General features: G+C 41.0%; 1 protein-coding gene across 4 annotated transcripts in view; it reads left to right on the top strand.

The window, feature by feature from the left end:
- The window catches only part of CHD8 (chromodomain helicase DNA binding protein 8), a 61,470-nt gene continuing 35,450 nt past the window's right edge, over window positions 1–26,020 (top strand). For 2 of the 4 annotated variants that reach the window (XM_077770352.1, XM_077770350.1), the window contains exons 1-5: window positions 1–84; window positions 17,984–19,041; window positions 19,906–20,289; window positions 21,015–21,400; window positions 22,757–22,871. In XM_077770352.1, coding sequence (XP_077626478.1) covers window positions 18,199–19,041; window positions 19,906–20,289; window positions 21,015–21,400; window positions 22,757–22,871 — 1,728 coding nt within the window. In that variant the 5' untranslated portion in view covers window positions 1–84; window positions 17,984–18,198. Of the gene's footprint in view, window positions 85–12,451; window positions 12,513–17,983; window positions 19,042–19,905; window positions 20,290–21,014; window positions 21,401–22,756; window positions 22,872–26,020 lie in introns of those variants that run through there. The other 2 variants (XM_077770353.1, XM_077770351.1) reach the window with 2 other exon arrangements.

Raw genomic sequence — 26,020 nt, 5'->3', positions numbered from 1 at the left:
GCCATGCTCCGCCGGAAGGCGCCTTGTTCTCCGAAAGGGTGAGTTGAAACGCTGGCTGGAAAGGAAGCACCAGGACTTGTTCAGGTAGGCTTCCCGCTCATGCCTGCTCATCAGTGCTTGTCCAGCAGTCCTTGCAAAACTAAAGCTCTTAGAATTGCTTTCAATAACTCCTTCTCTTCCTCGCTCCCCGCTCCTTGCCCGTCCCCCAGTTGTGAGGGATCAGGTGCTGGGTGATGCTCTGGACTGAACCATTCTCCTTTGTGAAAGGCCGGGGGAGAGGGCGGCTGCTTGGCCGTGGGGCCCGAGCTGGGCCGAGCCGCGTAGGGGGCTGCCCTGCCGCTGTGGGGTTTTGAGCGCTTGTCATTGCAGTACAGGGCGTGGTGTCGATGTGGGGCAGCTCCTTGTTCTCCTTGCCCCTTAAGCGGAGAAAAAACTCCCCGGCTCCGTTTGGTTACTCCATACTTTGGACTCAGAAGTGGGAGGTTAGGGTTCCCCCCTTTTTTTCTTTTTTGGCTTTTTTTTTTGTATTTTAATAACAAAAGTGGGGTAGGAAAGCTTAGGGTGAGAGTGTGCACGTTGTTACACATTATTAGGTGTGATTTCTTGGGGCTCTGGAAGGGAAGATCGGGCTTTTGGAGAGTGTTTCGAGATGGTGGGGAGAGGAGCTCAAGATTTGGCATCGACATTGACAGGTCTGCAGAGCTTACTGGTCTTCTGTTGAATTATGTAAACTCTTCTCTAGCAGAAGACCCCTCCCCCTGCCTCGGAGCGAGTGCAGTTTCTTTATTTACCTGTCTCTAGTGTCGCAGGAAATTTTCCAGCCATTGCAGCAGCTGTGCAAGTGCAGCGGCTCCTGCCCTTAAGGGACAGTTCTGAAGTGATTAAGGTCTTCAGAGAGGTGTATAGTGAAGGTGTATGGGGGTACAGGCGGACCAGTCTCTTTTCAGTGACTGAGCATAGTGAGCTAGGAGTCGAGACTTAGAACTCTATGTCTTGTCCTAGTGGAACGCCCCAGGTTCAAGCCACAGGAGCTGCATTATTGGTGACTATTGCATCCTACTCTCACACCAGTATGCACAGATTATTTACACTTGGCGAGCCTTTGCGTTCAGTCAGGGATTCTCTGACAGTGTTTTCCTTAGAATGGGCTGAGGCCCTGTCTGGTGTGGGACACTGTAGAAGCTAGAGGGGGGAGTTTGGGATTTGAGTAAGTTCCTCCTCTGTTGGTTAATTAGATCATGCCTCTGCTTAGAAATTTCTTTTGTGGTGGTCACCAGTAGGTTGCAGAACAAATCGTGGTATTTTGGACTCATCCTGCCTCTTAAAAGAGTTATGGTAAAGAAAACATTTTCTATTTGAGACCTGGGTGGCAAGAATGGCAGACACAAATGGGTCTGCAAGGCGTACTGAAGGACATTGGCCCCAAGAGAGGGTGGGCGAGTGTGATGGCACAGGTCTGGGGGAAGGTTTAAAAGCGAAGTAGTGAAGGAGTAATGGATTGGGATCGGGGATTTGATGGAGCAATGTATGGGTATTTGGGCAGTTCACACCTTCCCCATGTTCGATCTGTCCTGTGCATCTGGCCTTTTGATTTTGTCAGTTTGGAAACTGACATGGATAGAAAATGATAGAAATAGAGAGAAATCTACTGAACCAATTGTGAATCCCTAGGAAGCAGATCTTGTATTTTCTGGGACAGCCTTCTCTGCAGCACCGCCAGGTGATGAGATGGAAGAATCTTGGCATTGTGGCCACCACCACTGCAGAGTTTTGGTTATAACAGGAAAAAACTTCACATTTTATTTGAAAGGTCTGATAGGTAAGATAGAGGTTCTGATAGGTCAGGTAGGATGATGGGGGGAAATCAGTCTTTCAAAGAAACCAATGTACCCATCTCCTTTGAAAAGGGTGAGATGTTTTTAACCTAAATTACTACCTAAGATTAATTTGTGGGTGCCAAGAACTGGCTGTATTTGCTTGCTGAAAGAATGAGATTTGATATTCTCATCTGTGGAAGGGCTGTAACGTTTTAACATAGCATTGAAATAAGTGTTAATGCTTTGAAGATACTGTTTGTCTTCTGAGCCTACATTGAGCATGATGCCTGGGGGATAAACAAGACAGATATTTTCTGGCCCCTCCGCCCTTACCCCTAGGAGTCACTCTACTTCTGGACTTGCGTTTGGGCAAATCCCTGGTCTGCTGTCTGCATGACCTACCTTGTACTACTGTTACTAACCGATATTTACTGTTCTACGTTTAGCAGTCGATTCCTTGATATAGTATCATTTCATATTTTACTTGGTTGAATTTTCATATCTCCTCTTCAGTTAATTTTTTAATTCTTTTCCTCACAGAGTTGGTGATCTTTCTTTCATCCTTGTTTCCCATTTTGTAAACTTTGCATTGTTTTAATTCATTCATATTGTGTCTTTTTTGCTTCTGTCTTGTTGAAGTCTTTTTAAAATATATATATATTGGGGCGCCNATATATATATTTATTTATTTTTGAGAGAGAGTGAGCAAGCAGAGAGTGGAGGAGGGGGGAATGCAAAGATGGGTGGGGGACAGAGGATCTGAAGCAGGCTCTGTGCTGACAGCAGCGAGCCTAATGCAGGGCTCAAACTCAATGAACCATGAGATCATGATCTGAGCTGAAGTCAGACACTCAAATGACTGAGTCACCCAGGCGCCCCATTGTTGAAGCCTTTTAAGAGATGCAAAGAGACCCTTGTTTTTTAAGATGTGTTCTTTTGGTATCTGGTACTCAAGTGACAGTTGTATATTTATAAAACAAAGTTGTATCAACCATTTATTTTGGCCTCGAGGTTTATTTAATCCTATATTACATTCTAAATTTTGTCCTGGATAACCTTTCCTTACCTTAACCTCTGTTTTGTTTTGTGTGTACAAGTGTTTCACGTTGTAATTTAGCTTTTTTGTCTGTTCTCTCTCTATTCCATATTGCCTTTAAGATTTTCATTGTATTTATGTTGCAAAGTAAGTCTAGGTCTTTGTGGTTACCGGATGTTTTACATTTAAACTACAAAGTGTATTAGTCTGGGAGATTTCTCATTAAGCTCTTTAGATAACATTTGTTTTGCCCTTTCATGATCCAGTACTTTCTATCCTTCACTTAGGCTCATGGTTGTTTAATGTCACATGTAGCATAAGTGGTCAACTTTAAAATATCTTTTTTTTAGACTGCCATTCTATGCCTTTTGTTCAGTTTCTTTTTTTAGACTAACTTTAAAATATCTTAATTATTGCCTTTAGATTACAGCAGGAGACTTAAAAAAAAAAGCAAGTAATTATTACCCACTCATGTATGTTACAATATAAAAATCCTGCCGGCATAAACAGAAAGTAGACTGGCATAGATAATTGCTTTATATTTGTGGTCAGCAGCAATGGATATATTGGAATATATTCCAAGCAGTAGAGGAGCACAGGGAATCTAGACAATGTTCTAGCCCCTTCAGATTCTGACTCTCCCAAGTATATTCTCACTCGTATATTTGTTAAGAGTTTCCAGAACATCACACTCACCCACAGTCAAGTAAATGTACAAAAAGATTTCAAAACCAAAGAATTTTAAAAATTACTTATTTCTTATGCATAGTTTTTAGGAAAAGATTGGCTTTATCATTGAAAGAATGAAACACCCCTGAATTATCTTTTCTGTACATTTCCATAGAAATGTATTGTGCATGGCTTCATTTCATTTGGTATTTTCAGAGTTTATTTCATTTGAAAAAGGTAATTAAATGGCATATGACTGAAATTACTAGAAAATAGACTGCTTTTTTCCTCCTCTGTATGTCAACAACTTAATCCTTTTGTCAGTAGTTCTGATCCTTTTGGTAATGCTGCAATATTCTAGTAATTTGTATTCCATAATAACACCTTTTGTTTTGAGAGTCTACATTTCTCCTGAAACTCTGTCAGTATCTTTCTGAGAAAGGCTATATTAACTGAATTCTTAATTTCATCATTCAGGAGCTGTAAAGTCTTTCAGGTCTCAAATTGTCTCTCACGGTCATTAGAGAAACCTTTGGAATATCTTGCTTTTATTTCTTTTCTCCCCACGACATACTTTAGGGATATACTACATCACTGGGATTTATTCCTTTGGGACATGGGTATTCAGAAGTACATTGTCTGTTAGTGACATGGGAATTTCATTTTGGTTGCTTCTAGAAGAAACCAGTGATTTCAGTAGTTTAGCTGCCTATTTAGAGCCCAAATCATAACAGAGTTTCCTAATAGAATATAAATTACATTTTCTGTTACGCATATTAGATACACATCAGTAAAACATCTACCTAAGCAAACTGAATAGGAAGATTTTTCTGGATTTTTATTTTTATTTATTTATTTTTAAATGTTTATTTTTGAAAGAGAGAGAATGTGAGCAGGGAAGTGGCAGAGAGAGAGAATTCAAAACAGGCTCCAGGCCCCTAGCTGTCAGCACAGAGCCTGGTGTGGGGCTTGAACTCACACACCGCGAGATCATGCCCTGAGTTGAAGTCAGATGCTTACTCAACTGAGCCACCCAGGTGCCCTGATTTTTCTGGAATTTTGAATAGGGGCTACAAGTTGCATGAGCATGGACCTTTCACTCAGCATTACATTCTTTGTTGTTTCTACTCAGTATTTCGTTCTTTTTTCCTCTTGTCTGGGGAGTGGAGCACATGAGTCAACTCTTTATTTATACATCAGTTCTCCTATAAAATGTAGTGCCTNATGGGGTGGGTGGGGTGGGTGGGTACCTTCTTCATGAGGCCTTAAGTATATATAGATAATGGTTGCTTCTATTCACTGCTTTCCTGAAAGTCATGGGAGTCAAAAGTTGAGGCATTTAGATGGAAGCATGTGAACTATCCTGGGGCAGCTAGCCTATGTGTTCCAACCACAGGCATTGTGAAGTAAATGGAGTACTGTGAGAAAGACACTGACATCATTCCTACGAACACAAAAAATGATTAATTGAATTACCTGGATGTTGCCCTAGACACCAGTGCTGGTTGAAGTGTGTTCCGTGGTTCTAAGGTTAAAGGGCTGCACTGCTTTCTCAGAGTTCATCTTGCCCAGCAGTCCTGCTATTCTAATTGTGAAACTTTTACATCTATTTCAGTATCGTACCATTCTGCTTAGTAGACCAGCGCAGCCAAGTCTCTAAGGAGTGATTTTGCTTTGAGAGAAACCTTTAATGGTACTCTTTCAAATTATTGGATAGGGAATAATAAACCCCTTTTCATTTGCCTACTACGTGCCAAACAGTGGACATGATCTTTCAGTCTTCAGAAGAACCCTGAAATGTATGTGATGTTAGTAGCTTCATTTTACAGAAGAGGAAAAATAAGACTTAGCAAGGTTAGGTAACTTAGCCAAGAGTGGGACTCTGGTCTGTCTGACTTCAAAACCCCATTCATTAGCCAGCCACCTCCCATTGAAAAGTTCAGTGCTGACTCCTGTGAGAGAACTTGTCTTTGACCATGACATTAGACAGATAGGCATTTGTAGCTTGTTAAAGCTGTACCTTAAGCAGTGAAGAACCTTGAGAATGTAAAATTTATTTTTGTCTTTGTAAAAGAATAATAGTTTGTTTCTTTTATTTACCCTAAGTTATTTTGAAGATGAAATTATGTGAAATACTAAGCTCGACAGAGGGAATTCACTTGGTCAGTCTTCCAAATAACTCCATTTTTTTAGCCAATGCAAGTCAAACTAGCTCACTAAATTTTCATCAGTCCCATGTCACTGAGGTCATTTTTTGTGCCTGGAGGCCCAAGTGTGATAATAACAGTGGTTTATAATGTTTCTCCTCCCTTCGCCACATATGCTTTTTTTTTAAAACATAAATGTTGCAGTGAAAATAATACCTCATAAATAATTAAGTAAAGGTTTATATTTTTCTGTTAGGCTGAACAAATGTATGTACACTTGGCTTAGTTGAAAAAGCACCTGCAAGAGTGCTATGTGTGTGGGGGTGGGAGGAGCATTCGGAGGACCAGCACTTCGTTACCTGAATTTTATAGATTGTTACTTATGCCAAATGCCCAGAAGTGGCCTCAGACAAGGTAGATATATTGATCCAGTTAGATATTCTTCAGCTGGAACCCAGAATGTTATTTTCACCTTGGTGACCATGTGCCAGTGGAGAAGTACTTTCCCAGATCAGTCTTACTTGACCTAAGGGCCATGACCCTTAAAGATTAGGCTCTTATTTTCTGTCCTCAGACTTAGGCCAAAACTCCGGAGTTTTACTGGGAAAAAAAATCTACAGTGAGGCTGTAACTAAAATTCCATTACTTTCAACAGTGATTATGACACTATAGAAAATAGCCTTTTATGTATATTCTCCTTTTACTATATGTAAAAGCTGTGTCAACTCCAGGTACTAAAAGTAAGATTTTATAATGCCTCTTCTGAATGAATGTTTCCAGTAGGAAACATGCCTCTGCCCGTTTATTGTCTTCAGTCCGAGAGAAGCCCTTGCTCTTGCTCCCCATTACCTCTCCACAGCCCTACTCCCACACACCTTTGGCTATAAGTTGAAAAGGCACTCCCAGGGCGCCTGGCTGGCTCAGGTGGTGGAGCATGCAATTCTTGATCTCTGGGTTGTAAGTTCAGCCCCCATATTGGGTGTAGAGATTACTTAAAAATAAGATCTTAAAAAAAAAAAAAAAGAAAGAAAGAAAATGCAGTCCTTCAAGGAAAGTGCATTAAATGCCCATTACCACCTGAGAATCAAAGGGAAGTTTGTGGAACTTATATTCTAATGGTGGGGGGAGGAACATCAAGTAACTATATAATCAGTTATTTAATCTCTAGAAAAATGAAGTTACGGATATTGCAGGAGAATTTTTTTTTTTAATGTTTTATTTATTTCTAGGAGAGAGAGAGAGCGAGCATGAGCAGGGGAGGGTCAGAGAGAGAGGGAGTCACAGACTGAAACAGGCTCCAGGCTCTGAGCTGGCAGTAAGCACAGAGCCCGACGTGGGGCTCGAACCCACGAACCGCGAGATCATGACCTAAGCGAAAGTCGGACGCTTAACCGACTAAGCCACCCAGGCGCCCCTGCAGGAGAATTTATAATGGGAGCATATAACCTAAAGCATACTACAGTAAGGTGATAAGGAATGTGACTTCTGAAGCCACACTGCTTAAATTTGAATGTGGTAGCACTTTTTACTATCTATGGGATGTTGGCAAATTACTTACTCTCTTGATGCCTGTTTCCTTGTCTGTTAAAAAAGAGAGATTCAGACTTAATAAAATTGAATATGTTAATGAATTTTAATTGTTTAGAAGAGTGGTTGGCATGTAATGTGCACTCAATAAATTTGGCTGGTTTTGTTTGCGACATCAGGGAAAGCTTTTCTTTGAAATGATGATGTCGAAATGATCTTTGAAGGATAAGTTAAATCGGCAGAATGGAGGGAAACCAGTTAGAAGGCAGTTGCAGTAATAGTTCAGGGAAGTGAGGATGGTGAATTGATCCAGAAAGGCAGTAGAGACAGAATTAGATGCATTTAAGGGGCGCCTGGGTGGTTCAGTAGGGGAAGCGGCTGACTTTTGCTCAGGTCATGATCTCTCGGTTCATAGGTTCGAGCCCCACATTGGGCTCTGTGCTGACAGCTCAGCTTGGAGCCTGCTCGCTAGAGAGCGAGCTCTCTAGAGAGCTCTGTCTCTCTCTCAAAAAATAAAAAATAAACATTAAAAAAAAAGAAGTGGATGCATTTGAGGGATATTTAGGAGGTAAAGGTAGAAGTTTAAAATAATAAATATGATGGTAAGGAAGAGAATTTCTGGTCTCTGCAGCTTTGACTGCTGGAGGGTGATTACCCTCTGTGTGTGTGCACGTGTGGTGGTGGGGGTGAAGGAGACTAGGCAGACTACCAAGGAATCAGCCTCCTTGAGGTAATAAGCCTTTTATAGGGAGAGTTGGACAAGTGAGTCAGCCAAGGAGATCGGAGACACTACCAAGAAAAGCCATTGAGTGAGCAAGTAGGTGTAGAAGATCTGGAGTTCAGCGTTGACCTCTTGCCCAGAGATATAAATGAGAAATATAAGCTTATAGATCCTTTGTTGAAGAAAATAATAATAGTTGAGGCCATATATGTATAAATTAGACATTCTTGAAAAGAAAGTACAGAATGAGAATTAAAGAGGGCCTAGGATCAAACCTTGGTGAGCTTCAACAATGAAAGGCTGGTAGAGGAGAAGAGTAGCAAAGCAGAAGTGGCCAGAGAGGTAGAAAGAAAACCAGAAAAGTCATCCTGATGTTCTGGAAGCTGTCTGAAAAAAGGGTGTGAGAGTGGGGATGGTTTTTCTAAAATCTTTGTGACCTTCCTTGGATCCCGGAGAGTCTTAATTTAGGTCTCTCACCACTCAAGGTTGGATACTAGTGACTTAGAACATATGTCTAGAGCAGGTTTAGGCTGACTAAAGCCAGTTAGTTGAACATAATCTTCAGACTCTAGAATCTCAACTATTAGTTCCTGTTTGCCTTAAATTAGGCTTAATATAGAGGAAGAGAGCCTGAATGCACATTCAAGTAATATAGATATTAACTTGTTGAAATTAACAAATTATTTTGGAAGCCATTAATCTGGGTGGTGATTCCCTCTAAGACTGATGAGCATCTCCTAGGTAGGTGGAGACACTGGCAAAACCAAAATTTTTTCCCAATGATCTATCCAGCAGCATTAGTTGAGTACCTCCTAGGACATAGTGTTTATATGCCAAATACTCTATTAGGTGTTTCATTAATCCTCATTAATGGTCCTGTAACTTGATTCTCCTTTGTACAGAAGAATGAACTAGATTCAGAAAGGTTAATTTATTTGGTGGGACAGAAATTTGAACACATTCCCTCTGACTTCATTATACTTCCCTCTGACTTCATTATACTTCCATGTACAAACATAACTAAAATAATAAAGTAGAAGATCCTTATTCTAAAAGAGTACTTAACAGAAAAGCCATGAAAGTTCAAAAGGGACTGATTACTTGGGCTTGACAATGAAAAGTGGGTATTAAGAAGGCTTTCAACTGTTATATCCGGTAGACATTTTAAAGTTATTATATTGTCAGACATTTTTGCTTTATTTGATATAATTGATCATTCTTTCCCCCTGCAGTTCTCTACTCTGTTTGCTTCTGTGACCTGCACTGCTTCTCTAGCTTTTCCTTCTCTACCTACTTAGTTGGTGTAGCTTATTTGATTCTTTTAAAAGATGTTTTTCCAAGTTTTTATTTAAATTCTAATTAAAACAGTGTAATATTAGTTTCAGGTGTACAATATAGTGATTCAACACTCTCATACAACACCTGGTACTTATCACACCAAATGTACTCCTTAATACCCATCACCTATTTTACACCCCCACTAAATGGTTGAGTGGGCTCTGTGCCCAACATGGGGCTTGAACTCACAACCCTGAGATCAAGAGTCGTATGCTGCCCGCTTGTTCCAATTCTTAAATCCTGATATTCTCCTGGTTCCTCCTAATTTTTCTCACTCTGAATCAAAAATCTCAACACTTGTGTTTCCAACTACATGTTTTGGTTAGCTTGCAGAGTGTTTAAAGTGTTTTCTAAAAAATTAGTTGTCTACATTTAAAACCTAGATTTACATAAAACTCTATTTCTGGCATTTGAAAAATCTGAAGTTCTCTCTCAACCTTGGATGTGCATTTCCATACGCCAACAATTAACTAGAGCTGACTAGCAGCTTCTCTCTTAGATTCTTCAGTCCTTCACAGACCCTAACATTCTGTTGTCTCTCAATGGTATTGATGCAGTTTTTTGTATACTTCCTCTGCTTTACATACCCCCTGGGCAATCTCCACTCTTAACACTTTTAGTTAGATACTGAGTACTCTAAAGCTATCACCAAGCCTACTTTTAGATTTATAAACCCAACCTCTTATCATCGAATATCACTAACTTAAACTGCTCTAGGCAACTCAGACTCAACATGGTTGGACTCAACATGGCTGAACTCCTCTTTCTCTAAACTCTAGGTTCTGTGGATTTTTATTCCCTAAGTATTGCTCAGCTCTGTCCCTTCTTTCTTATCATAACCTTATGACCCACAATGCTATGATTCGGGCACTAATCACCTTGTTAGGGTTCTTGGTTACAAACAACAGAAATCATCTTTTGGCTAACTTAAGCAGAAAGGGGATTTATTGGAAAGATACTGTGTGGCTCACAAAATCAATGTGAATGCTAGACAGTCTGGTTTAGAAAATGATCTGAAAACTAAGGGAGGTTAGAAACATTCAAGGTCACACCACTGAATAGTCTGTTCAAGTGTCTTCCATTGCTGAGTATCGTTTAGTTCGTTCTGAGTCTTTGCATTACCTCTGCAAAATCAAAATTCCCTACAGGACTGTCCACTTAAACTAGTCTGGGTCACATGTGTTACTTTGTCTTTGCCAGGAAGAGGAGGTTGGACCCCGCCCCGCCCCCCCAATCTCCCATCTCCTTCAATAGCCCACCCCCTATAGTGGGAGGTAAGATCCAGCCTCCTATTGAGATGCCTACCTTGAGCTATTCTGCAAATATAGGAAAGGGGCTTTTGGTTGCTGATCAGGAAAAAAATCAAATTTTCACTATACAACTTTTTTTGAAGCTTTTTTTGAAAAATTTGAAGGCAGTGGCATTAGCTAGGCTATGAGAAAAATATATGACAACAGTAAGTTGGGGTTTTTTAGATTTTAGCTAGTATACGTGTAGAAGAATAATGGGAAGACTGGAAAAGCAAGATGTAGTCTTAAAGATTTATATCTTTTTTTTAATGCTTATTTTTGATAGAGCACGAGCAGGGGGGCACGGAGCAGAGAGAGAGACACAGAATCCAAAGCAGGCTCTAGGCTCTGAGCTGTCAGCACAGAGCCCTACATGGGGCCTAGCCCACAAATCGTCAGATCATGACCTGGGCTGAAGTTGGATGCTTAACCAACTGAGCCACCTGGGCACCCTAAGATTTATATCTTAAGTAACAGGGAACCTTTGAACGTTTTTTAAGCAGGAAACAGTTTAGGAAATTAATCTGGTAGCAGAATGGATTCATAGGAGAAAGGATCTGTTATGAAGTTTCTTTTTTTTTTTTACCCAAGCAACTGTATAAATAAAGAGGTGGCAGCAGAGATAAGAGAGTCAGCTATATGAATCCTGCCTTTCCTCTTAATTTCATAGTTGAATCACTCATCTCTTTAAGCCTCAGTTATCTCATCTGTACAAGAGGATTGATTTGATATAATTGCCAAAGTCCTTGCTAGCTCTAAAATCTGTGTGATATATTGCAAGAGGTCAGTGGGACTTGGCAAATGTTTGGATGGTGGATACAGGAGGTTTCAGAGATAACTTTTGAGGTTTTAAGTCTGAGCGAATGGGAAAACAGTTTTGCTATTTACAGGAGTGTTTTGGGTGTTCCTAACAATACCAGTAATGCTAGGATCTTTAGAAGTAGGAGAGCTAAGGCCAAGTTGATCTCTTTTCTCAGTTGTGTCTTAGAGTACAGAAAATAGGATTTCATTGTTGAGGCTGGTTACATTTCAGGGCAAACTAGTGGTTAGGAGGTAAGCAGCTGTTTTTAGCAATCGTTTACTTTTGAGGGATTTAAGCTTGGGCACCATCCTTCTGGGGTTGACTGGCTTCATTGGGAATTCGAGTGGCCTCAAAGGGACATTGCAGAGTGGATACTGACCAATATATCAAACAGTTTGAATTGCAAGAGAAGTGATGTGGGGGTCAGAGATCAGGTTTAGGGGTGAGGAGTGGATGTGTGTTTTGGAAGGGAGGGGTCTGGGAATTGTTAGAGGGCACCTCGGATTACTTTCTAGAGAGTGATCCTGCTGCCCAAAGGTTGGTGAATGAAGACTACAAACCAGCATTATGGTTTTGGCAGAAAGAGTGCTTATCTTTTCAATGTAAAAGGCCCCATATTCCAGCAACTGGGCTGACTCATTTCCATTATGGTGGGACGATTTGGCCCCTTTTATGGGGAGTGGGACCCTGTACAGTCACTATAAGAGAAGGATAGGGCTGCTAGAAGGTAGGGGATTCATTGGGAGGCGGAGTTGACATAGTGTGGAAACCTCCCTCCCGAGTTTACGCTCTTTGGTGTGCAGAATACAGTGTAGGTGGTAGGGAATTTAATCCCCAGGACTAGTTTCCCGCAGCAGGAGACTGTGCCTCAGGCCAGGCCCCTTTTTTTCAAGCAAGCTGCAGGCTTCGCCTTGGCCCTAGAAACCGGATAGGCCTCTCCGTGCGTTCTCAACCTGATCTGCGGTGGCGGGGGAGGGGGAAACTCTCTCTAGTCCCGCCCTTTGCGCTGTTTTGCGTCCTTGCGCCTTTGGTGAGTGGCAGTAGAGTTTAGCCAATGAGGTTGTGGGGCGGGCGGGAGCATCAAGTTAGGTTGCGCAGGAGAAGGGGGGGAACTGGTGCTGGAGAGACAGCGAGAGGGGCGAACCGGCCCCCCACGGCCACTGCAGGTAAAGGCACCTCTCTTACCCCGCTGGGGTGAGGCACAGCTCCTTTTCTCCTTCAGGTTTTGTCGGGCCTCNTCTTCCCTTCTTGCCCATCCCCACCCCGGAGGGCACCCCGCTAGCTCCCTCCGTCAAGTGCATGCACCTCATTTCCATTTTGGAGGCGCCAGTTGCCTGAAGTCTCCCCCCTTTGCTGTATGGGCCTTACTGGCACCAACCCCGGCAGTATGAGCAGGTAATGTACCCGGGTCCCCGCCACCCCCACCTCCAGTAGCGTTTCCCTCTCAATCAGCCCCTCACTTCCTTACCTTTCTTCTTTGCTTCTTTCGTATGAGTACATAATTTTTGTAGTTTCTCCTTTAGCCCCTGAATATACGTACATGCTTTTTTAGCCTTTATAGTTGCCTATTTTACTTTCCTTGATTATTCAGAGAGGCTCACTTTACCAGCCATGTTTGCCCCCAAACGTCCATACCCCTGATTGAAGTGCGAGTGCTTTTTCCTTCAGTAATTGGGAAAACAAAAAGAGTGGCCACATATTTGGCATTGAGAATGGTGAAGATATAGAAGATGGCCTAGGATTTTGATCTTCTTCAGGAAATCTCTTGAGTGGCTCCAAGTTAATAGCTCCATTTCTTATGATCTGTGTCCTTCCATCCTGATACCTTGCTGACCCTAAATTGTGATTACATTCACCTTGGATGTGTATTTCCCGTTTCTTTATAAGATTTGAGACTCTTTGGGTCTTACAAATGTCTCCATGGTACAGTTTTTAAATTTTTATTTTCAAAAATTATGTTGGTGATTTTCATTTTAGGCCTTCTGGTTACTTTATTTTCAAGGGATTTCTTATTTACTTTAAGCTGCTTCTACCCATCTTGTGTTTCAATAACATTTGTATATGTCTGTTTTCAGCTGATCCTCTTGAAAGGATACAGTTTCCAATAACAAATTTTATACTTTGAAGTAAAATAGTTTGTTCTTTTCTGAATCTTTGAGCAGTCAAGAGGTTAAGTGGGCACGGGTGGTACTTTCTGGAAGTGCATGTTACCATAAAAAATGTCAGTATTTGTCACTATGGCATTAGTTCATTATCTTCTAAGAGGGTGAGCAGTAGGTAGAAGTCTGGAGAATGGATGTCTGTAGTTCATTTTATGTAATTGTATCTATTAGCTAGACTAATCTCTGTTGCAGTGTTTCTCATCCATCATAAACAATATATTATGACAAACCCCCTTTTGAGGGACCATAAGAAATCTTATCCTACCATAGAGATGTTTGATAATCTTTCCAAGCCAAGCATGCTTCTCTCACCCTCCCCCCCCCCTTGTCTTTTACAGATCCTTGGTGGCCAAGATTTTGTTTGGTTTTACTTAGTATAAATAACCTAAACAATGAGATACATTTTCCTTTTCCATTTGAGAAATATAAAATTACGGCATTGAGTACACATTTTCAAACTGCACATAACCTTCAGCCCCTAGTTGAGAATCACTGGTTTGTTGAAAGGTATGGGGAGATTGCAATGAAAAGTAGACAGTAGTATGAAAACAAAGTCCTTTATGATCTGACAGACAAGGTGTTTTTGAAATGGGCTAGGGGAAGCAGAACTGTAAAATAAAAACAGGAGGGTAGATTCTTTTAAAACCAAACCAAGAAGAGCTATAGTAAAGATGATAAATCTGCAGAAGAATATAGGCTTATCCTTACTTCATGGAGGAGAAGGAGTTGGAGGTGAAATGAAAGGCTGTTATATAAAGTATTTGTCTAACATTAACTGGCTTGTTATATGGAGATTATAGATAGGTAGCTTGGATTCTAACTTATTAACATGTACCACTTCTCCCCAACTCCCCGCCCCCCAGCCCAGGGTTTCTGTCATTATTAAAAACAACAAAGTGCAGTAACATTAAATGCAATTATCAAACTCCTGTCTTTCCTTTTGAGCATATAGATATGTTCTCTTTGGGGCAATGATAGGCCATGACTAGTTTTTCATTCTCAGTATGAAAAAAGTTTGGTATGACTTCTTTATCTAGACAGTTGTTTTTACTGAGGGATATCAGAGTGCTTCATATATTTGAATGCTTAACATCTTGTTTATTGTTACTACCAGGATTTGGACCATAGAAAGATAGTTCATGGGATAGATAAGCTTGGTAGAATAGACCAGATGTGGATATAGCCAGGATGACCCATAAAGTAGGAGTAGAAGGATGGATGAAGAGAATTAGAGGTATGTTGGGAGGTTTCATCTTTTGAGAGTCAAGGACAACTTAAACATGGGAGTTAGAAAAGAATCAGGAGACTAGGATTAAAAATATATAAGATGAATTAGATCAGTAGAGGTGAGTTGATGCGAGGGGACTGAGAAGTGGTGAAACTTATTTTATATACTTATTTTTAGTGTTCTATTTATGTTTGAGAGAGAGCATATAAGGTGGGGAGGGGCAGAGAGGAGGGGGACAGAGAATCCAAAGCAGACTTTGCACTGACAGCAGTGAGCCCAATGTGGGGCTTGAACTCACAGACTATGAGTTCACTTTGGCNCTCTCTCTGACCCTCCCCTGCTCACGCTGCCTCTCTCTCTCTCTCAGAAATAAATAAATCATTAAAAATTTTAAAAAAATAAAAGAAATAAAAATTTTTTAAAGTTTATGTATTTTGAGAGAGAGAGCATGAGCAGAGGAGGGGCAGAGAGAGAGAGAGGGAGAGAGAATCCCAAGCAGGCTCCATGCTATCAGTGCAGAGCCTAACAGGGCTTGATGTTTCTTTCTNCCACGAACCGTGAGATCATGGCCTGAGCCGAAGTCGGATGCTTAACCGACTGAGCCACCCAGGCACCCCAGGGCTTGATGTTTCAAACTGTGAGATGATGACCTGAGCTGAAATCAAGAGTTGGACACTTACCCATCTGAGCCACCCAGGTGCCCCACTGGTGATGTTTTTAAACTCTTGGGCCCAGACTGAACCAGGGGAAGAAGATAATTGGTCCGAAAATTGGGAAGGGAGATAAATGATAAATGCACTGATAGACTTTTGAAAACTTATACTTGAGTTGTATGAGGGTTAGGAAATATTTCAGAAACTGTTGGCCTGTGTTTTTGCCATGACAAAAGTGAGATTTCTCAGTGATTGAACTGCTGTGGAGGAAAGGAAGAGCATTTGGAGGAATAAGTAGCAAGGAGTAGTAGAAAGAACAAAATCCCCCATGGCAGAAGAGGCAGTTTATAAACTTCTACTTAGTGGAAACTTTTATTATAGTTTTTATATGACACCTAACTGTTAGATATTTAGTGCGACATTTGTGACAGTGAGTAGGAGATGAAAGAGAGCAGCAACAAAGTAGGGCATAACTAGACAAAAGCAGATCATAGTTAAAACTATTGAGTAGATTTTTTATTAAGTCGAGAAATATGTGTAACTTTTCTGATTGTCATTTTGAGCAGCTTTGGGACAGGTTTTAGATAGGAGAGGCTGGAGTGAGTTGGTGGAATAGTTTAGCCAAAAGTAGGAAGTGATATGGATCCTGGGGGAGATGTGAAGTATATACAATTAGTGAAGCAAGGGAGATCTTGTTTAACATTGGTAGAGATGCCCTGTGTACTTTGTAATTTTGATATGCCAACTACTGATCAGTCTGTTCTCTTTATATCTGGGTTTCTGGGATATTTACCCACATTATATTGTGTTATAAGGATATTTGGAATAAGTCGAGGAGGGGAAAAATAGTTTGTGAGTTGTGTGGAAAATTCTTTGAGTAAAGTCTATGTACTGTGCACTGACAAATTTCTTCTCTGGTGTCTTTTAAAAGTTAAGACAGAAGGTTTTATCAAGCAAGGCTTTTCCTGAATTTTCCAGTGTTGACATCATATATAAAGAACAGAGGTCAGGTTTTCATGTATTTTAGCTATATGGTGATGTGCTTACAATTCCTTGCTTTAGTTTTAACTTGTTTTTATGTTACTTAATGTTTTTATGAACTTAAATCCTCAGACTTGGATTTAGTAAACATGGTTTCACTTATTTGTAGGACAGTTTTTCAAGACAGGAAACTACTGTCTCCTTTTAAAATAGGGAATACTATTGAAGTTTTGTAAGGACTGAATGGTTCATTCCATATACTGCAAGCAAATATATTCATTAACTATTTTTTTGAGTAGCTATAGTGTGTGCGATATCCTCCTGGTTCTTTCAGGATCCACAGATAAATAAGATGTGGTTCCTACCATCCGGGAACTTTTTGTCTCTCGGGGAAAGAGCAGCTGGGCTACATGCAGGATTGTGCAGGGTTGTGCATTGCACATATTCATTATCATCATTGATAACATGTTTAGTATGACAATTTCCAGCAGATGGCAGACAAGCATCTTAAGGAGCAGGCAGCTTTTTATAATTTGCACAAAGGAACCATTTGGGCCTTCAGAGGATATGGACAAGAGACTGGTCATTTTAGTAAAATACAATATAAATGCTTTAAATAAGGTACAAATATCACTGATGGGTATTTAAGGAAGGTAGAAGGACCAAGTCATCACAGATTGCTTTGTGGCTAAAGGGGCAGAGGTTTAGGACTCACCTTTTAGAGTAGAAGGAAGAGGGAAGATCTTTGAGGGTGGAAAGATTTCAGCTGGGAGAGATGCTTGGGAGTGGGGGTGGGGGTGTTGTAGGCAGAAGCTACTAGCATAATAGGCAAAGTCATGCAGATAGGAATCACATTAGGGGAACTGTATAGTCTAGTTGGCCTGGAATGTAGGGTGTATATAGAAAATGATGAGAGAGAAAGTTGGGAATATAAGTGGAATGAAAATGTACAGTTCTTTGATTTTTTTGCCAAAGAAGTTTTTGATTTTAAATATGAGAAAGGGGGAAGGGACTTAAGAACAGAAAGAGTATGTATAGATTGATATGTTAATTAGCACAAAGTTTGGGAAACTTCCTGGGTAAAATTACACTCTAAGTGTAGCAAGATTATACTGTAAGCTTTAGTTAAAAGTGGTTATTTTTGCCAGTAGTAAGTAAAAGCATATAAAATACAAGGGAAATTTGTGAAATACAATATGTTCAGAAACCTTTATCTATGTTCATTGAAATGTTGCTGGTATCGTGTTAAGTTCTGTCAACTTAACCTCAAATAGAAGGTGAATGAATGTTAAATTTCCTGATCTCTCCCCAAGAATGATAATTGTAAAGAAATGGACACAGACAGCTAAAAGATCTTGACAGACAGAAACTTCAGAGTGTGTAGGTGTAAGCCCAAAAAGGGGGTTGTTTTATTTCTTATACAGATTCAGTTTGAAGCAAAAATGTGGGTGTTCTTTCTGCTGTGTCTCTGTCCTCAGATTACCTCACATTTCCCTCTTCTCTCATTATTCTGTTGCCAGTTGATATGAAGGGTAGTACCTAAGAAGGGGAGTTTTTTTCTTTTTTTTGAGGGCACCAGCTTTGCTTATTTTTCATTTGTCTTCTCACAACAGGAGTTTCACCATCTTCCTCTGAAGACCTAGCCATCTTGCTCCATGAAGGTCAGGACAATCTGACATGCACTTGTTTCTTGCCTCTTTACCTGAAGAGTAGTCCTCTTCCATTGTGTACATTTTTTTCTTAAAAGGGGAGGGGAGGGGAGAGCCAGTACCCCCCCTCCCCTTCCCTCCCTAGACCTTGGGGAAGTACCCTCCGTTGCTTTCCCAAGATGGCAGACCCCATCATGGATCTGTTTGATGACCCAAATTTATTTGGCCTGGACTCTCTGACTGATGACAGCTTCAACCAGGTCACACAAGACCCCATTGAGGAAGCCCTTGGACTGCCAAGCTCTCTGGACTCCTTGGATCAGATGAACCAGGAAGGTGGAGGTGGTGATGTGGGGAATTCATCAGCAAGTGACCTGGTCCCCCCACCAGACGAGACAGCCCCCACAGAACTTCCCAAAGAATCAACAGCTCCAGCTCCAGAATCTTTAACTTTGCATGATTATACCACTCAGCCCGTCAGCCAGGAGCAGCCAGCCCAACCTGTATTACAGACACCGACGCCAACATCAGGACTTTTGCAGGTCTCCAAGAGCCAGGAGATCCTGAGCCAAGGCAATCCTTTCATGGGTGTCTCTGCCACAGCTGTCTCTTCCAGTAATGCTGGAGGGCAACCACCTCAGTCAGCCCCTAAGATTGTTATCCTTAAGGCCCCACCAAGCTCCTCAGTCACTGGTGCCCATGTGGCACAAATTCAGGCCCAAGGTATCACCAGCACAGCTCAGCCCCTGGTGGCTGGCACAGCCAATGGTGGAAAAGTTACTTTTACCAAAGTGCTAACCGGCACTCCCCTTCGACCAGGTGTTTCCATTGTCTCTGGTAATACAGTGTTGGCCGCCAAGGTCCCTGGGAACCAGGCTACTGTTCAGCGCATTGTCCAGCCCAGCCGACCAGTAAAGCAGCTGGTCCTACAGCCAGTTAAGGGTTCAGCTCCTGCTGGAAACCCTGGGGCCACAGGGCCCCCACTGAAGCCTGCAGTTACACTGACCTCTACACCTACCCAGGTGACTTGAGTGAAAGGGGGAGGTGAATTTTGGTTTAGTAGAGGGCCCAGCAACTGTGTGAGAAGAGAGCACATGAGACCTGTATCTAGAAAATCCTGTTTAAATTCTACCTTTGCTTTTTTTTTTTAAAGTTAATGTTGACAACCCCATACTTCCTACTTACTAGGTGAAAACAGTTAATGTTAACATTTTTTGAGCTCTTATTACATGTTTACACTGTGCCTAACTGGCGCTGAATAAGACAGACACAGTCCCTGTCCTTACAGAGCTCATGGTCTGTCAGGAAGGCAGACATTAAACAAGAATTAAGAGTACTGTATGATATATAGTTTTATGAGAAATATTGGATGCTATGGGGACAGAGTTATTATTTATTTTTGTAAGAGTTAGAGAAGCAATGTATATACATTTTACCTGTTCTTTTTACTGAGATTGTCCTGCTCCTTTATCCAGTGAAAAGGCTAATTTTTAGTGTAAGAAAGTAGAGGTTCTAGCCTCTGAATAAAGGGCCAAAAGAGTTTGTGGGGGAGGGGGTAGTATTAGGATGAGTAGGTCCCGAGGAAAGAAGCTGTGAGGAGGCGGATTATAAAGACTTCTGTTCTAACAGACTGCCAAGAAATGGAATCACTACCTTAGAAGATAGCCTTCCATGAGGAGTTTGTCAGAAATAGACTTGATACCCACTAGGCAGAGGTGATAGAGGACTCAATCAGGCCAGCTAAGAGGATGGACAAGATAAAATGTACTATGTCTTCTAACTCTTAGTTTTTATGGTCCTTGGGTGAGGAAAACCAGTGTAAATATTTAAGAGTTTACCATTCTTTAATGTTGTGCCTCTCTTGCAATTTCCTTTCTTCACTTTAGGGTGAATCGAAACGCATCACCCTGGTCCTCCAGCAGCCACAGTCTGGAGGTCCCCAAGGACACCGGCATGTCGTTCTAGGGAGTCTACCAGGCAAGATAGTGTTACAGGGCAACCAGCTGGCAGCCCTGACTCAAGCCAAGAATGCTCAGGGGCAGCCCGCCAAAGTAGTAACTATCCAGCTGCAGGTGCAACAGCCACAGCAGAAAATCCAGATCGTACCACAGCCTCCATCTGCGCAGCCACAGCCGCAGCCACCGCCACCACCACCACCCTCCACCCAGCCAGTGACTCTGTCCTCCGTGCAGCAGGCTCAGATAATGGGGCCAGGACAGAGCCCAGGGCAAAGACTTTCAGTGCCGCTCAAGGTGGTGCTGCAGCCACAGGTGAGCCTTCCACAGGGAGCAGGGAGGACCGACCTCCTGGCCCCTTGCTGTCACCCTACACAACCACTCACTGTTCAACGTGGGGTTACTCTAGAGTCACGCCTCGGAACTGAAATGCAGTCTTTTATTCCTTTTACCAGTGGAAGTTTTGTTTTAATGATATCCTGAAAAGATGAGGGTTATTGTTGGGTTCGGGATAAGAGATGATTTGTCTAGTAGATGTTTTTGAACTGTTTTATTTACAATCTTTTCCCTACTGTTGTAGAGTAAAAATGAATGGCAGTATTCTTTCTCTTGAAAGTTGTTTTAAAGATGTCTGGTGATTATCACTCCTCCTCCCCCACCTCCCCCTCCTCCTAGAAAGGTAAATGTAGGCCAAGAGTAGAATTTGATTTTTTTTACTTTTGGCCTAGAGATCAGTATTGGTTATGTTGTTGGAAAATTTTCTAGAATAATGGAGATGGGTGTTGACATTAGGAGCATGGCTAAAGGATATTGAAGTTTAATTTGGCATAATTCTTGCCTTTTCTCGTCTCCTTTGCACTAAAAAAAACACTTTTTTTTGGTTTATTTTAAATGTGTCTAGGTTCAGTCAGACTTGGTCTGAATCTGGTTCTTGAGGAATTAGAGATCAAAAGTTTCTAGCCTGTCTGCTTTAGATCTGGATTTTATTTAGGCCATTTAGCTACAAGCATGTTGAAATTTTAGTGTCTTTATTTCTGTAGGCTGGTTCTTCCCAAGGGGCCTCTTCTGGGCTGTCCGTAGTTAAAGTTCTAAGTGCCAGTGAAGTGGCAGCTCTGTCTTCACCAGCAAGCTCTGCTCCTCATACGGGAGGCAAGATAGGAATGGAGGAAAACCGCAGGCTGGAGCACCAGAAGAAGCAGGAGAAAGCAAATCGGATTGTGGCAGAAGCTATTGCTAGGGCCCGTGCCCGTGGTGAGCAGAACATACCTCGAGTCCTAAATGAGGATGAGTTGCCCAGTGTTCGGCCTGAGGAAGAAGGTGAAAAGAAACGCAGGAAGAAGAGCAGTGGGGAGAGGCTCAAGGAGGAAAAGCCAAAGAAGAGCAAAACATCCGGTACCTCCAAAACTAAGGGCAAGAGTAAGCTGAAGTGAGTACCCCTCTGCTTCTTTGTTGGGACAGTTGAGGGCAGTGCACTTGTTTGTAAATAAACTTTAAAATTTATGTTCATTATTGTTTATCTGTTTTTGAGAGAGTGAGTGCAAGCCGGAGAGGGACAGAGGGAGAGAGGGAGACACAGAATCCGAAGCAGGCTTTAGACTCTGAGCTGTCAGCACAGAGCCCGAAGCGGGCTCAAACCTGCGAACCACAAGATCATGACCTGAGCCAAAGTCGGATGCTTAACCTACTGAGCCACTCAAGTGCCCCAGTGAGATTAGTCTCTAGAGCATTTGACTCTTGATATCAGGGTTAAGTTCACACCCCGCATTGGGTGTAGATTACATTAAAAAATCTTTAAAATAAATAAATAAGTAAGTAGGTTACTTAGTTGAGAGGAATTACTTGAATTTAGGAGTTACATAGTTCAAGGTAATCTATCAAAGAAGATAATGAGGCCTTTTTTCCCCTCTGTCCCAATGCTTATATGATTTGTTAAGCAGAAATTTGCAAATTAGCGTATTTTGAAAAAGAAACACCAAGGCACAGGAAAAATAGCCAACTATTGTGTTGGGAGTTATGTTAAAAGCTGACTATGTTTTTATATGTCTTCCTGATTTTATATCCCTGTGGTGTGAGATTTCTCACTATCTCCCTACCACCCACATCAGTAAAAGAGCTGCTGGAGATGTAGTTCCCCTGTTCTTGCATCTCATCTGTGAACTAGAGAAGATTCAGCAACCAGTGTCAGCCTGAAGCAGTGCTGGCAGAACCAGGGCTTGTCACGTTTCAGCATCCCCTCTTTCCCGTTCATGTCTTAGCTTCACTCCTTTCTCCCTAGCTTCTACCCCCTAGGATTCTTCAGGCTTTGTGGTGGAATTATAACAATGCTTTATATTTGCAGAGGATTTCTCAGCTTTGAAGAAAAAATTCCTATGTCCTATCTTAGTTAATCCTCAGTAACTGTCAAGCCAGGTATTATCATCAGTGTTTATTTTATAAATAAGGAAGCTAATGTCCAGCTAGTGACAGAACTGGAACTAAAGTGAGGTCTTGCAGTTCTTCATCCAGTGTTTATTCTGCTGTCTTAGCCACCTTTCTTCAGGTATTTGGGAGTCCAGTAGTAGCAAGGATTTGTCAAATCTAATGTAAAGGTCAGCCCATGGCATAGATATCTCAGTATCTTCTTTTTTCAAAAACTTACTCCATAGCTGTGTGTCCCCTTGACTGAAGAGCTAGACACTTCTATCAGGAAGTTTGATATACGATGGTTTAGATTAATTATCTTTTTTATCTCCTAACTGAATTTGGCCCTCACTGAGAATGAATTTGGTTTTTCCTTTTTTAGCACCATCACCCCTGTGGTGGGTAAAAAGAGAAAGCGTAATACTTCATCTGATAATTCAGATGTAGAAGTCATGCCTGCCCAGTCACCCCGGGAAGATGAAGAAAGCAGCATTCAGGTAAAAGGATCCCAAAAGAACATAGTAGATAAATTATGTTTAATTCTGGCAGACAAACCAGGAATAGATACGAGAGACTATGAGCCTATGCACATTTTAAGAATTTTTCTAAAAGAGAAGTAGGCCTGAAAGGTAAGAGTTGGGACCTGGTCATGGTTGTGTCTTTTTAAACATTTTTTTTTTTTTTTTTTAGGTAAAAAGCTATTACTACATAAATAACAGTACTCACTTTCCAAAATTCTAGTGTTTCAAAAACTAAGCAAGTATGAAATTATGTGCATGGTTGTTGTTACAGCTATGTCAGTACTTTGGTTTCACTTAGAATTGTCCATCTATCCATTTGCCTTACCTTTTCTACACTTCAGGGTTCTGACTCTGTGAACTGAGTGCTTAGGCACAGTGTTATTTCCTACCTTTTGAAGATGAGAAACATTGGAAGAGAATAAAAGAAGCTGGACCAGAAGCTGGACTAAGCTTAGTCCTCTGTCTCTCATTGTTGCTTTACGGTACCACCTTTGGCTCTAGTTTTCCAACCATACAAAGAACCTGGTATTAAGATTTGGGAGACCCTTGGTTCTTCTAAGAAGCACTATGGCCCTGGCCAATTTACTTAGCTACTATGTCTGTGTCTGAATTTTTCCTTAGTAAGTGGAGGTTTGTACTAAATGAACCTTAAAGTGCTTCTCTAGCTATTAATAATTATAAATGCATACCGTCTTTTCTGATACACTGGCAAAACTGGTACTTGGCAAACTGATACTTGGGTTTTTCTGGGGAAATTAACCTGTGAGAATAGCCAAGAAATTACTGAAAAGAAAATTGAGGCAAAAATTAGGTTTAACAGACATTAGAGCATATTGTGATTTAATAATTACTAACAGTTTGGAATTAGAGAAGAAATAATAATAAACATTATAGAGGGGCATCTGGGTGGCTCAGTTGGTTAAGCTTTTGGCTTTGGCTCAGGTTATGATCTCGTGGTTGAATTGGAGCCCTGCATCAGGCTCTGCACTCTCAGCGCTGAGCCTGCTTCTGATTTTCTCTCTGCCCCTCCCTTGCTCATGCTCTCTCTCTCTCCAAAATAAATAAATAAACATTTAAAATAAAATAAAGATAATGGAGTCTAGAAATAGATTCAGATGGTTATGAGAATTAGCATATGAATTAAATACCATTTTAAATCAACGGGAAGAAAAAATAAAACTGGATTTCTTGTGTCATTCCTCAAACAAATCCTAGTTTAATCGAAGGTTCAAATGTAAAACCTGAAATCATGAACTTTCTATAAAACATGGATGGAATTTTTAAAAAATTATCAGGTAAAGGGGCACCTGGGTGGCTCAGTTGGTTAAGCATTCAACTTCAGCTCAGGTCATGATCTTGTGGTTTGTGAGTTCGAGCCCCATGTCAGGCTCTGTGCTCACAGCTCCGAGCCTGGAGCCTGCTTCGGATTCTGTGTCTCCCTCTTTCTCTGCTCCTCCCCCACTCAGTCTTTGTCTCTGTCTCTCAAAAATGAGTAAATGTTAAAAAAAAAATTAAAAACATTAAAAAGTTATCAAATAAAATAGATCTTTCTAAGGAGGTATTAAAATTCATATTCATAAAGGGAAAGCATAATTTAGTTGACTATATAAAAATTATATGTGTATAACAACTAATTCTACAAATAATAAGAGTGGCCAAGAGCACAAACTATGGAGCAAGAATCCCTGGGTTCTCAACTCTATTAACATTGTCACTTCAAGCATTTTATTTAACCTCTTGGTGCCCCAATTTCCTTATTTCTAAAATGCAGGTAATAATGGGTACTAAGTAGAGTTATTAGCAGTATTAAATGTAAACATTTATAAAGGACACAACAGTGCTTAGCTCATGGTAAGAGAGAACAGAACGAGTTATATATGTGTATGTTAAAAAAAATTTTTTTTAATTTTTGTTTATTTCTGAGAGGCAGTATAAGCAGGGGAGGGTCAGAGAGAGAGGGAGACACAGAATCGGAAGCAGGTTCCAGGCTCTGAGCTGTCAGCACAGAGCCCGACGCGGGGCTTGAACCAACGAACCGTGAGGTCATGACCTACCTGAGCCGAAGTCGGACGCTTAGCCGACTGAGTCACCTAGGCACCCCATATATGTGTACGTTAAATAAAGAGTTAAATAAAAAGCAAACTAAAGGCAAATCTTTGTAATATAAGAAATAAAAAGTTTTAAAGGTGCTGTATTAGTTTGTTAGGGTTGCCATGATAACATACCACAGGCTGTGTGGTTTAAACAGTAAAAATTTATCTTCTCACAATTCTGAAGGCTCTAAAGTCCAAGATCAAGGGGTTAAGCAAGTTTGGTTGCCTTTGAGACCTCTTTCCTTGGCTTGTAGATGGCTACTTTCTCACTGTGTCCTTAAGTGGTCTTTTCTTAGTGCGTAAATCTCTGATGTCTTCCCATGTGTCCAGATTTCCTCTTAATAAGGATACCAGTTAAGTTGAATTAGGGCCCACCCTGTCAGGCTCATTTTAACTTAGTCACCTGTCTGAAACTCTTGTCTTCAAATACAGTCACATTCTGAGGTGTACTAGGGATTAGGTTTTCAACATAAGAATTCTGGGGGATATAATTCAGCCCATTATAAATGGTAATGGCAGTGTTGGCAGTGGACTTAAGGAACAAATTCTTTTCAAGCAGTTGATGGAAGTGTTGAAACAATCTTTTTGATGGAGTCAGTGTTTTGAGATGTAACAAAATTTGAAATGTCAATGTCTTTTGACTCCATGATTCTGCATCTAGGAAACTCTTAAAAGTATGTAATGATGTATATGTATCATAGCAATATTTGCAATAGCAGAAATGTCCAAAAGTTCCCTGTCCGTGATGGAGAAATAGTTAATAAAATTCTGAAAATCTGATGGAGAAATAGTTAATAAAATTCTGAAAATCCATGTACTAGAACACTACATGGCAGGGAGCCTGGTGGCTCAGTCAGTTAAGCATCCAACTCTTGGTTTCGGCTCAGGTCATTGTCTTGCAGTTTCATGATATTGAGCCCCATGTTGAGCCCTCGCTGCCCACATGGAGCCTGCCTGGGATTCTTTGCCTACCCTCTCCCCCCCATTCATACTGTCTCTCTCTCTCTCTCAAAAAAAAAAAAAAAAAAAAAA

The sequence above is a fragment of the Crocuta crocuta genome, unplaced genomic scaffold, assembly GCF_008692635.1.
Source record: "Crocuta crocuta isolate KB4526 unplaced genomic scaffold, BGI_CrCroc_1.0 scaffold175, whole genome shotgun sequence".
In the NCBI taxonomy this organism is placed as follows: domain Eukaryota; kingdom Metazoa; phylum Chordata; class Mammalia; order Carnivora; family Hyaenidae; genus Crocuta; species Crocuta crocuta.
The sequence above is the reverse complement of the archived record's forward strand: the minus strand, read 5'-3'. Positions and strand labels throughout refer to the sequence as shown.